Here is a 14,159-nt window from a genome sequence, read left to right as displayed (position 1 = left end):
ATCGATCAATTAACAAAATCCAAAAGGAACAGAGCTTTAGTCCCTGTTTGTTTCGGATTTTGAGAACCGACTGTGACTAATAAATTGATTATTGGAACAACAATTAAACGTAATTTTGAGTCCAATAATTAGTTCTGGACTCACAATCGGTTCTCAAAATCCAAAACAAATAGGAATTTATGTATGTAATTGTCTTGTCCGGTTCGGCAACACTTGCCCGCCAGGTTTAGGGGACTCCTGGTCCCCTTTGTAATCCTTTGGGTTTATGGTATAAAATTATCGATATCTTTTCAAAAAAAAAAAAACAGGGATTTAGGCCATGTTCATTTAAGATTATGAGAACCGATTGTGATTACTAAATCTATTATTGGACTCAAATTTAAATCCAATAATCGGTTTGACACTCACAATCAGTTGACATAATCTTAACGAACCGGGCCTTAATGTTGAGTCCAATAATCAGTTTTGGACTCAAAATCGATTATCAATTTCCATAACAAACAGGGCCAAAGTAGTTTTAAGATGACATTCAATATAGCTCGAGAGGACTCACAAGTGATTGGCAGATTATTTTCAAAGGGAAATGTTATCACACTACTGTATTTTGATGAGTGCACTCCTCACTTTATTAAAAGGACGGTATGGCCCACACCATAGGATGATCCAAACCGTCCATTAGATGGGCCACAGCCTAAATAGGTTGTGCCCCAAAAATTATTTCCATAGGTTGATCCCAACCCTCTGATCTTTAAAGGGTTAGTATCAAACCTCTAACAAGATCAAAATATCAGACATATTTTTATCAAACGAAGAAATCCAAAAAATTTAGAGAATCTGAAAAATCATCAAGATATCTTCATATTTTATTTTATTTATAGGGAAAATATCAAGAACATATCGCAATAAATTCCTGATATTATTTGTTGGCCCGTCGTTGAGCTTTTTACATTTTTTTTTAATATTTTATTTTTCTAGTGTTTTTTCCGTTATACACCCGAAATTAACGAAATTTTTTAAAATATCCCAAGACACCATTCTAGAGAAATCCCCGTGAAAAATATTTGTGACTGATTACTGTTGTATTTATAGTCTTGATAGGTCTTGATTTGGATAACCTATGTGCAAATATGTACATTTTCATTTGAGGCCTACATATGGTTCTGCTAAAATAGCTTTACATGGTCTAATAGGTATTACTCTCACAAAAAACAAAGGCAGAAGCCATAACAAAACATACTAAAGACAATCCAAATCCAAACAGATAATTCAAGTAGAAGATCATCTGTTGCCCCCTTTCTTTACATGGTCTAATAGGTATTACTCTCACTGGTCTTCCAAGTGTTCACATTATAAACGTACTGTTTAGATTGCATTTTCAACACATGAAAAGATTGAAGGGATTGGCGTGGAGATAAAGAGGGTAAAAACTGATTACACCCAAAACCAAACAGCATTTTACGAATATAAGGCACAGAGAGAGTTACAACTTACAAGTTTGCAATGCAATAGATGAAGACATTAGATAATCAGTATAAGGTGAAATGGTGGAAATGTAATGTAATTTAAATAACAGACAGTACAAAAAATTAAGAACTGTGATCTAATGACGAGATTCTAAGGATGAAGAGTGTAGAGGGTAAGATTTGCAATCTATTGGGTGGAGTATAATTTGGTGACAAATGGTATAAATAAAGTTGCAAATCTAAATCTGATCATGTTTATTCCATTAAGAGGGTCTTTTCTCCTTGTATAATGTTGAACCTACTATTAAAATATACAAATGCTATCATTGATTAAGAACACAGTAAATCTACTATTTTCTTCATGTATGTCATTGAAAAAAAAAATCCCAGAACAAACTTCTTCATCCATAAATAGATATTCTAAATATTGGTCTTTTATCAATAGCAGACCACCTAATGTGCACAATGAATCATTACATTGGTAATTCTCATAAATCAGAATTGAACAAGTTAAGGAGCCCAGAATCAAACTTAGAATGTCAACTCCATATGCAACATTAAATGAGATGAATACAAGTAAAAAAAAAAACAGATAGAGAAGGATAGCCTTGCCTGCCTGTATGAATACACACAACTTTGAAGATGTTATAAGGTATAAATTGTTACCTTTCACTTGAACCCATTGGTGGAATTCTTTTTTTTTTTTTTAGAAAGATGACAAATTTTCATTGATTTTCATTAATACTAGAGTTACATTGGGGACCAGGAGTCCCAGCCTGTAAGACAAAAGTATCAGAACCATTGGTGGAATTCTTTGAGATCAATGTATTTTCTAACAAGAAGCCACATCTTGTTCAGTCATCCGCCAACGTATACCTGATCTGTTCTTGTGTATTCAGTAAGACATTTTTCGCAGCCCAACCAGATCTTTGAATTTCTTCTATCAATGGGTTAACTACACCCTGAGCATATCTCTTGCTAAGATCCATGATGCCAAACCACTCCCTGATAACTGAGTCCGCAGTGTTGTTTGCCTCTGTGATGCCCACCCATCTGGTTGTGCTCAGTATAAGTACGTCGCGGAGATGGCATGCCTGTATTATAGCTCAATTATCATGAAATATTAAAAGAATTAACATATATTGATTAAAAAATTAACATATATGCATCTAGATGGGTAGGAATTGTGAAGAGACTCGACCGAATTATCGGTTAGCAGTCATCTGTATCCCAAATTTGCATGAACTCCAAATGTAGGGAAATAATAAAAGCATTCCCTTGCTTTAATAATGGCATTCCACACTTTGTTAACCACTTTTGTGATTGGATGTTTACAGGATTTTGGGAGTTGTAAGAGCCTTTCAAAACTAATTAGAAAAGTAAATTAGGAGTGCCATTATTGAAATAAGGGAATTCAATAATCATTGCCCCGAAGCTAGCTATGGTTTAGCCGACACTTTGAATTATTGCTGACACATGTAAGTCTGACAAAACACCCGTGTCCACATGTGTCGGCACTCCTTTCGACACTTGTAAATGTAATGCTTACAAGTGTCAGACTTAATGAAGGCATGTCGACACATTTTTGTACCATGCCAGGTGTGACATTTTTTTGAATGATGGCTCATTCTGTTTTATTTTTGAATAATGTGTTTACTTCTTTTATCATTAACTCCTCTTATATTATAAACTCTTCTTTTGGCTCTTCTTTAACTAATATTTGTTGGTATATCCCCTCTCCTAAACCAAAAACCCTAAACAAACTCTCATTCCAATATTATATTCATTGTATCCTATTGGTTTTTCTGTGTCCCCATTTCTAGTTTAGCCGTGTCCCCGTTTTGATATTTTGGGGGTTTGCCGTGTCTGACACTCCGTGTCGGTGTCGATACGTGTCACTTACGTCCATGTCCACAAATCAATTAAGCCATTGTTGGGAAAATATTACACTTGTTTTTAATCAGCTGCAGCAAACAGGAAAATATGAAATGAACAAAACTACAAAGTGGGTAGCTACTGTAATAATTCAAAACCAAGTTTGATCTGATATGCACCCGAAAAAACTAATTTAAGGGGCAATAAAAAGAAGTCCAAAACCATGTTTTAATGGCTCTGAAAGCATAGGGAACCATTTCAGACTGTCAGTAAATCTGAAAAAGTGCATGTGGATAGTGCCCAGCAGCAACAGAGAGTTCAAATGAATTTGATAAATATGACGACAATTCATGAATAATGTGGCATTTTCTTTTTCTTTTTCATTTTTACATTTCATTTAACAATTAGGCCAATTATCATCTGTTTACGTGCTTTTTTACCTGCAATAAACCCATAATGATATCTTTAGTCCCGGCTGTTTCACGTAGGCAGAGAAGAATCCCTTCCTGAAATTCATGCATACAACAAATCAGATGAGTTTTTCAAAAAACTGACAGAACCTTGAAACCCATGTCACAAATATCTCTAATATTTTCAAAATATGGCGTTTTTATTGCGACATTTTGATAAAACGACGAAATCCCGAAATAATCCTGAGATTTTAAAAATATAGCGATATTTTCATTTTTTATCATAAAATATCACGATAATATCACGATATTATCCCGATATTTTTACGATATTTTTATTTTATATTTTTTCTTAAATTTTATATAATTATATATTTTTAAACAATTTTTTCCCTATATAAACCAGAAAAAATTAAAAAAATTAATATATCCAGAGATTTTCCTTGACGAGAAATTCCCGAGAACAATATTTGTGACATAGCTTCAGAAAACTGAATGAACCTTGAAACTAAGAGGTATTGAAGGGATTAGGGGGTTTTCCAATAACACTAACATGTGGTTTTCTTGTCAAACTCCGGTAAGAAGTTTCTGTGCAGATGAAATAAAAATCCTCACTTTTCAAAGCTTGCATTGTCAGAACTGAGAACTTGGGTGACAGATCCTTCGTATTAACACACCCGATTCTGATTGGCCAATGCTCACTGCCTAATCCAAACCTTAATAGTCATCTGTAAGCTCCATCATTAACGTTCTCTAAATTTTAGATAACTAAATGCAGAACGCAACCAACACACACTTGATAGGTTCAGCACCACTATAAGAACTCACCTTTTCTCCCTGGAAAAATGCCTTCCTCTTTGCTCACCTCGGCAGGTGAAGGGACGAATCCCATGTGAATCCACGTATCTATTATAATTTCCAGCCTATCCTGAGCCATCAAAATACAAAGTATGAGGTGTTGAAACATATAATTACACTACAGAAAATTATGATCAATGCTGTTTTTTATTGCTGAAGTTTGCCTTGAAGCATCAAAGTCATCCAAATCAAAGTAGGGAAAACCTCAGGATATATTAGTTTTATTTTTTAGTTTTTCAGGTTTATATCGGGAAAAAACGACAAAAATAAATTATTTAAAATTATATAAAAAAATATAATTTAGGAAAAAATATAAAATAATAATATCGTAAAAATATCGCGATATTATGGCGATATTATCGCGGTAAATGATTAAAACAAAAATATCGCTATATTTTTTAAAATCTCAGGATTATTTCGTGATTTTGTCGTTTTATCAAATCACTATTTTTTTTTAAATCTCAAGATTGTTTCAGGATTTTGTCATTTTATCGAAGTGTCGCGATAAAATCACAATATTTTGAAAATATCGGAGATATACGTGACATAGATCCAAATGGGGCACAAAGTTCGAAAGGAGCCAACTGGAAATTTCTATAAGGAATGCATCAAAATTATTGACACTACCAACCTTTGTTAATGTTTGTAGATGCACATGCTTGAGCCCTTGATAGATGGCAAACAGGTCAACTGTAGAGAAAATTGGATATACAAGCAAAGGAAGACCTGCTTGCAATCTTGTAGAATCAATGGCAATTTACAAACTGTGTCAGCATAGTTCCCAATAACATTATCAGTAAAAAAGGGAACCACATGTGTAAATGGTACGAAATATTCTCCCGCATGAAGAAAACAAAAGGTCTTGCGAGTTGTGAGGTTTTACAGTACCGTACACTACTAATATTAAATTCAAAGTTAAGAATTTCTGTTTCCTCAATTTGATTTTTTTTGATAAATCCAATATAAGGGCACCACTTCAATTTCATGCTTATTTATAAAAAAAAAATTACAATAAAACAAATTTTCATACCATTAAAAAAAAAATTTCATGCAGCACATGGTCTATAGTAAGAAGACCCCTTCGGGCGGAAAATATCGGACCCATATCATTTCAGGGGGGGGAGGGGGGGCATTTCCACCACCAATGTGTTCTTATCCTAGAAAGGCAAACTAAAGTTTGGTTGAACCACCTTCCTATTTCTGCTATAGATATGAATGGGCTGATTTGATTCAGAGAGATTACGAGCCTACAGAAGTTTCTGGATATACATGGTTGTGTTTGTGATGGAAAGATAAGGTTTGGTGTCCATATGGCTAATGTCACAACCAAGGTTTTAAATTTTGGTTTCGGTACCGATTTCGGACCCCACCGAAATCCGAAATTTTGGGCCGAAATCTCGTAAGAATTAAAAAAGATTATTTAATTAATTTTGGATGGAAATTCCAAAATTTTGTAACATTTATTTTTAAAATAAATTTTCTTGAAATTTCGGCCGAAATTATCTGACCGAAATTCCGAAATTTCGGATTTCGCGAAATTCCAGATTTCGACAAATTTCGGTTTCGGTCTCCACCGAAATCCGAAACTTATGGTTTGAAATTTCGGTCGAAATTTCAAACCATGGTCACAGCAACAAGAAAAGACTACACATAAGACAAGGATACCTTAGTGTAGCCTTTTCTTTACTTTTTTGCCTAAGGAGGATATCATATTTCCTCCAATGCCGTTGTAAGCAAACTGAAAGGAGAACAGGAAGTCACTTTAAGCCATTTACTTCTCTCATTATTGTTGTTTTTTTCATCGAATTCTTAATTGTTTGTGTTATTATTAGTTTATTTATTTATTGTCTCATCAATCATTACCTACCTTGGCATTTTGTTTGTATATCTGATGTTAGTAAAGTGTTGGAAGTTGGCTCCCACTTATATTTATGAAAGTTCTTTTTAATCTCGTCAAAATATCAAATAAGTTCCAACTGTTTTTTGTACACTCATCAGAGATTCAAGTTCCAAACCATAGATCTCAACTTTCAAGCTATGTTGCCCAAATTTGAAAGGCCCCATGAATTGCGTCAACACAATTTGGTGCCATACTGTATCAGATATTTCATGGATATTTTTCTGGTAAATTAACCATCATACTTCAAATATATTGTATGATGGTTGAATTAACTATCATGCCTTTTGATTTTGGCATTGCATATTATCAATTCAAATTTTGTACGTGGATCTAGTAGATACTATAGTTAACACATTAATAATTCATTTTTTCTATGTTAGAGAGAGTGTGTGTCCTTTCCATAATTTATGACACTCAAATGTTTCTTGAATTTTGAGATATTTATATGTTGTATCCATGTCTGCATTGGTACTTGTATCTCGGTATCATACCTTTCAAGTACCACTAGCTTCTTCTTCGGCCCTTCTTTACCCTATATCCTCTTCAAACCCACCTCACAACAACAAACTAAGTTGTATCCATGTCTGCATTGATACTTGTATCTAGGTATCATACCTTTCAAGTACCATTAGCTTTTTCTTCGGCCCTTCTTTACCCAATATCCTCTTCAAACCCACCTCACAACAACAAACTAAGTTGAGGTATTTCATACAACATTTGGTCTCTCCATTAGTTGTTATTCCATGGCTTCCGGGACAATGAATATATTACATCTATAGTCCTTATCCCAAGAGGCCTTATCCCAAGCGGGGTCTATCTCATTTAATAGAATTCTGGAACCTTGGCAAACTGCATCGTTACATAATAATTGATCCCCATAATGATGAAGCCCAATAACAAATTGGAGGTTTTCAAAGAGTTATAAAGCTTAAGCCAAATCAGGGAGTGGGATTTTACTACAACCACTGGAAAATGAATCCAACTCAATCAATAATTTAGATACAGGATTACATTTGAGTTATTAAAAGTAAGGAACATACATTGAAGTTATTGTCACATAATAAAAAAATCGAGCTATTTGCATGTGACTGAAAAAAGACCTATCTTTAATAAAGAATCAAGCTAGTTGGGTGCAACTGACGGTAGACCTATCTTTCCTCCCGTGGCCGTAACACAGTGGAGTCCCAAATCACACCTGCAACACCACCTGTCACCCGCACCCCAAAACTGAAAACTAAAAAATAAAACTAGAAAACTCACAATTACCCCAACCTGTCAGTTCATTAATATCGTAAAAAACTGATCATTTACTCTTTAGGATTTAACAATGCATGTGTTGATGGTCCCCAAATCTTTGGTACCCATGCTACAATTTATATGCACTTTGTAATTCTTGATGAATCCTTTAGCCATGCATAAATGCCTCCGAACTCACCAATCCTCCAATATTTAAGACAGGATTTTTATCATATGCTTAGGTCAAAATATCCTCCACCACTTTTCCACTGTCACGTCTCCACTCCATTGATTTCCTCATAATTGATAGAAGACGAAGAGTTTTATTGAGCACCTGATAATTGTGTTCCCCCTCTTTTTTGCTATTTCTATTGATTTACCCTCATTTCCCCGACGAACATGAACTGTTGACTTCTTATTTTCTAAGTATTCATTTAAAGAGCAAAGTCGAATAGTTAGGATCATTTGATGTGGTTTTAGGTCCATATCCATTCAAATAGGCCAAAAAGTAAATGGGATTCAACAAGTGGCCCCGACTTATACTTTTACCAGCTAACATATTTCCTACAGAAATATAGTGCACTTACCATATGCAAGCACCTTCCTCATAAACCAAAAAAGTGAGTTTGTAATAGAAATGTACTTCCCTTTACAAGTCAATTTTTAATCATATGCTTAGGTCAAAATCTCCTTCACCTCTTTTCCACTGTCATGCCTCCACTCCATTTATTTTCTCTCATAATTAATAGAACAACACGAGTTTTACCAAGCACCTAATAATTGTGCTTCCCCTCTTTGCTATTTCTATTGATTCACCCTCATTTCCATCCTGGAGGAGAGCATTAATTTAAAAGCCATTCAGAACAGCATAGAGATTTATATACTACATATTTTCTCAATTTTTATTTTAAGAATTTTCTTTCTCTAGAGTTATTATATGGTAAGTTAAGATGTATTTCCTTGGAAAAACAATAGCAGATGAAAGTACCAGTGAGGCCAAACCTATTCAATTGTCCAAAACATTCAATCATTTACACATTAGGATGTTATGGATGTGACCCGCAAATCTCTCCCCCATCAGACCATCCTAATCTTGTGACTGATGGAGACATTCCCGATGAAGTTGAACTGTTGACTTCTTATTTTCTAAGCATTCATTTAAAGAGCACAACCGGATGTCCAGGTTTTGAGCCATATCCATCCATAGAAGCTCGATAAGTAAATGGTTGGATGATTCAAGGGCCCCCATTTATACTTTCACCGGCTAACATATTTCCTACAGAAATATAGCGCACTTACCATATTCAAGCGCCTTCTCCAAAAAGTGAGTCTGTCATACAAATGTATTTCCCTTTACAAATCAATAGGACCAATAGTGATTTTCATCTCTCAGTCTCGTTTTTTCTAGTGGTAATGTCCAGAATTTGAGAGGAGAATTGATGACAGAGACACTTTGCATCATATTATTGGATATATATAGAATTTAGGGAAAAACACAGATACACCCCCTCAACTTTCTGACACTTTCAACTATAACCCTGACTTTTATAAGTCACCAACTACAACCCCTAACGTTTCAATTTGAATAAGGTAGACCCCCTCATATAGGGGGTGTAAATGTCAGAAAGGGACTGACAATGCCATATTGCATTTGCATGATAATTACTAGCATAAAATACAAGCTAGGCTTAACAAGAACGACTTACAAGGCACATGATTCAAAAGAGTTTGAGCTTATTGGCAGCAAATGTGAAGAAGGTAAGAAAGAATTCACTATTTCATATGGAAAGACTTAAGTAGATTTAAGGGATGAAAAAAGAAAACCTTTGGTTATTCTTGCATAATATATTCAACATTGCAGCGAGTATCAGACCGACGATATCAAAACAAACGGTTTGAATCTGAAATACACATAAAAGGTTCAGTCTAAATGCCACTAAACATCGCTAACAGATAATCTAGAAAAAAAACTATACAACCTGAGATTTTGCTGAAACTTCACCAAGATTATCCGCTACAGCAAAACTTCGATGTATTGCTGACTGCTAGGATAGTGATATTATTAGAGCTCTGTAGATAAAAGAGAGTATACAAACCAAGTTCATAAATGTTTTTAAGCAAATAAATACTTAATAAGTTTCCAATCTTTACTAAATGAGACAGCAGATGCCATAGCATTCCCAAGTGTAGAATCAATCTAATCATAAACATAAAAAATAAATAATAGGGAACTATGTACATCATATTGCCAGGGATTAGCAGACCACATCAAATATCAAAACGTATGTATGTTTTGCCAAGCATACCACTATTACCATAAATGAGGAACTTCACCATATATACTCCATAAATTCAAAGTGACTTAAGGTAAATAAAGACTGTACCCAAGAAATTTGATGGTTTGGCCTTGCTTAGAAATGAGTTTTAAGCTGTATGACCAGATATGTAGATGGAGACACTAGAGCTCATTAGCACCAGGTTGAACCATAGTTTTAAAACTCCCACGCATCATTGTGGTCTCCCCCAGGTCGAGTCCCTTTTACCTATAGAGTGGATAAAAACTCCTTCACTCTCCCGAATTATGACTGCGTCAACCGAGTACTAAGCCGTGTCAACCATGTACTCGACTGCGTCAACCGAGTACTAAGCCGTGTCAACCATGTACTCGACCGCGTCGTGCCGAGTTGAGTAGGATTTTCTTCGGCCGCGTTCCGTGCCGCAACCACATTTTGAAAAATTGGGTTGAACATCTTGTTACATGACATTCATACATTTTCCAACTTCCATAGCATGCTTGATAGACCTTATTTGACCAGACAGTTGTAATTGTATGTGACTTAACGTTTGTGTTTTGTGTAGGTGTATTGCAGCGAGTTGAGCAAAGTAATGCCACCAGTAGTTGCCAGATATTGCTTTCGTTAGTGTGCAAAGTAAGAACTTAAAAAGCTATATGCAAAGTAAAACGTTCGATTCTAACAATTTGTTAGCTGCGGTATATATATGTATATGTGCGTGCCAATACTCCTAGACACACCTCAAGACATGCTGAGACAGTCAACAGTGTGATTGACAGTGGGTTTTAGAGACAAGCATATTGACACTTTCACAATGTTACATGATATAAGATAATTAGAAGAAAAGCAATTCATTTATTTATAAAAGAAAAGTCCATGCACAACACCATACAAATAACAACAGTTGGGCCAAAGGGAACTAGGTCTTTCTAACTGGTGGAGAATTATGTTTCAAGTTTACATTAGGTTGTTTCCCAGGCAGTAGAGTTCCAGATGTTCTAGATCATTAGATGGCACACTGGCTGGAGGCTATCAATGGAGTACAATGTATGCTTGTTGGGCTCATCTGTAGCTCTTTGCTTTTAGTTTTGTACTTAGAACTTCACAAATTAATGAAGAGAAGTGATATACGCACTCCCTTATTTTAATAATGGCACTCCGATATTTACTTCACACTTATCTAATTTGCTTTTGAGGAATGTTACAATTCCCAAGATGCTTTCAGAAGCCAATAAGAAAAGTTGCTAATAAAGTGTACAGTGCCATTATCAAAACAGGGAGTGCGAATATCATTTCCCCTAATGAATTGCGTCCGTTTCAATAGAAATGTCTTAGTATCACAATGTAAAATCACTTATAGTAATAACGATAGGTATAGATAGAGACTCAAACTAAGTATTTACATATCTCAAAACAGTGATAATAGACAAACTTCCATGACATTCAAGAACAACAACTGGAGATGTCTATAGAAAAAGGGCAGAAAATAGGAAGCAATCAAAACCATAAACAGGCTGAGTTCTTACACCAGTTGCTAAGTAGGCAGCAAGACTAATTGATTTAGCAATGTTGGCAACAGTCGCAAGAAGCAAAAAATGTTGTGGGAAAGTTGGAGTCAGCAACTCAACACCAATGCTCAAGCTAAACAAAACCGATGTTGAAAATCTAACCCTCTGCACAAGGAAAATAGCATGTAAAAGATTAATTGTCGAAATTGAAAATCTTACGCCTTAACTAATTCCCAAGTGGAAAACATCAAGCTCTCTTTGGTATAAGAAAAACAAATCATACCTTCAAGTTGGTGTCAAATGCAGAGCCAAGGCTAGCTGTGTATATGCATCTACTAAGCCGTCCGAGCCCATCCTTCAACAGCCAATTCAACGCAGCTGCCGATGGAAGGGACCGGGAAGATCCAATACCTATGGCTCGAAACATTGCCTGTATCAAGTAATCCACTGCTCATATAAGAATTATTATACATCCATCATTTAATCATGCCCTTGGATAACAGGCAACTAAAACTTAACAGGAAGAAATTTAACGAATTATCTGATAAAATTCATTGCTTGCTGGCTTCTAAACGAGGGGATTTCTAACAACTTACTCTCCAAATTGTAATAAGTCATACACTACATAACAACACTTTTACAATTTATTTTATTTTTCACTCGCGGGTCCTCTACAGCTCAGATTGTATGGTTGAACATGGTTATTTATAAGAACCCCAACTCTAGTATTTCAGCTCAACTCAACTAAGCCTTTGTCCCAAACTAGTTGGGGTCGGTCAATGAATCCTTTAGAAAATTTTCATGAAGAAGGTGAAAGAATTTACCTGGCTCAGAATCTACCTGGCTCAAATTGACAAAGTCTAATCCTGACACTAGTTGGTTCGTCTACAGGGATCATTCCATTCTCTCCTATCCAAGGTCATGTTCTCTGTTATGTTCCTAGCAATAAAGTCTTTCCTCACTGTTTCTACCCAAAATGTTTTCAGTCTGCCCATTCCTCTTTTTACTCCATCAACTTGGCACGAGTCACTTCTTCTTACTGGAGCATCCAAAGGCCTACGTTGGATATGCCCAAACCATCTTAAGCGGTGCTCTCTCTCATCTTCTCCTCAACCGTAGTATTTCAATTAAAAAATTTTATTTATAAGAAAAGCCCAACTAGTATTTCAATTAAAAAAATTTCAAAGAACATGTAACATACAGGATTTATACAAGGCATTACTTAATCATTTATACTTCAACATTCCCACTTCAGATTTGGGCCCAAAAGCCAAGAGAAATGACACTCAAATTTACCTGAGTAGCCAAAACCTGTAACGAGGAGCTGAAAATCCGATGCAATAGCTTCCACTTCAAATAATCCATGTAATTTCCTCTCACTTTCTGAGGAACAAACAATTTCCCAATTGCATCCCTCGAAATTCGAAATAATCTACGAAACCCATCACAAAACCCTAACTGATTCGATCCTTCCCGGTCTGAAACCACCAATAGCAAATTGGTTCCGTCCCAAATATACCGAGAAACCTTACTGGCTCTGTGAATTGTGACTGGAAGGTGTATTACTTCTCTGTCGACCCCTTTAAAGTCATGGCCACATGAGGGTTTTAAGAAATTTGAGGGAATTAGATTTGTTTGAAGAGAATGGGATTTGGGTTGTTTGATTTTAGGGTTTTTGTGGTGGGTTTTGTGAACTTTCCATGGGATTTGGAGTGCAGAGTGCTTAGGAGGAAGAAGAAATGCTGATTGCATGAGAGATAAAACCAATCTGGACTTTGGAGAAATCCAAACCCTAGAGTTTCTGCTTACAGGGAATAAAAAAACACCCTAGATTTTATGGTCTTTGTTTCTTGAATAAGATGGTAATAGGGCTTAGGGTTTTTGGAGAGATTATATGGGGGAGAGACGCGTATGCTCGTGCAGCCCAAAAATATAGTGGGCCCCTGTCCTTGTGATCCAAATCATTCATATGTTGGGCCCTCCTCATGAAGCCCAGAAAATCTTCTTCAAAGGATGATCCTAACCCTCCGATCCATGGATGGTTTTATAGTGTGCTGTCCCACTCCCATTTTAAAGTTCAACGGATTGGACGGTTACGATCACCTGGGCACACCCTATCTACGTTAGGGCCGAACAAATGAATGGTTTAGATCACCCACTTCGGTAATGCCTGTAGTTCTACTTTTACTGTTGAGGCGTGTAGAAATAAATGGCGAAATGATTAGGGGAGTCGATCTGAAATGAACAGCTTAAAAACGTCCTTGTGATCTTTCTTGAGTGTAGAACCAAAGGAAATAGACCATGGTTGTAGTTTTCTTTTAATAATCGCACAAACTCAGCTTGTCTTTTCTTTTTTAATCGGCTTTTGAGAGCTTTTCGCCAATTGTATAAGCTTTTGTCACCTGCTTAAATAATAAAAGCCAAGATGAGTTAGTATAGATTTCCGTACTATTAGGTAGGGGTGCAACTCGGGTCGGGCCGGTAGGGTTTTGAAGAACCCTACGCTACCAGAGAAATATCTCTGGTTCGGTCAGGTTGGGTTTTTTCCGGAAAACTCACGATTCCCAAACCCGGCCCTACTCATGATAATTCTCGGGTCGGGTTTTTTCCACGTT

At 35.9% G+C, this 14,159-nt stretch overlaps 1 protein-coding gene across 2 annotated transcripts; it reads right to left on the bottom strand.

Moving 5' to 3' along the window:
• Positions 1–1,847: 1,847 nt before the first annotated feature.
• On the bottom strand, positions 1,848–13,431 carry LOC143849841 (protein root UVB sensitive 4-like). 2 transcript variants are annotated; one of them, XM_077359095.1, is made up of 10 exons: positions 12,841–13,430; positions 11,828–11,974; positions 11,563–11,709; positions 9,722–9,784; positions 9,567–9,643; positions 5,238–5,343; positions 4,577–4,676; positions 4,302–4,453; positions 3,779–3,844; positions 1,848–2,557 (listed from the first exon to the last, which is right to left on the bottom strand). In XM_077359095.1, exons 1-10 carry the CDS (start codon positions 13,294–13,296, stop codon positions 2,318–2,320), a joined length of 1,554 nt encoding a protein of 517 aa, XP_077215210.1. In that variant the 5' UTR covers positions 13,297–13,430; the 3' UTR covers positions 1,848–2,317. The 2 variants fall into 2 exon arrangements, with proteins under 2 accessions (XP_077215210.1, XP_077215211.1); XM_077359096.1 differs by lacking the exons at positions 4,302–4,453; positions 4,577–4,676 and having other exon boundaries at positions 12,841–13,431.
• Positions 13,432–14,159: the final 728 nt, after the last annotated feature.

Source organism: Tasmannia lanceolata, unplaced genomic scaffold (assembly GCF_043159265.1).
Source record: "Tasmannia lanceolata isolate RefF3 unplaced genomic scaffold, GAP_Taslan_0.1 ptg000018l, whole genome shotgun sequence".
Classification (NCBI taxonomy): Eukaryota; Viridiplantae; Streptophyta; class Magnoliopsida; order Canellales; family Winteraceae; genus Tasmannia; species Tasmannia lanceolata.
This window is presented reverse-complemented; position numbering and strand designations above follow the sequence as displayed.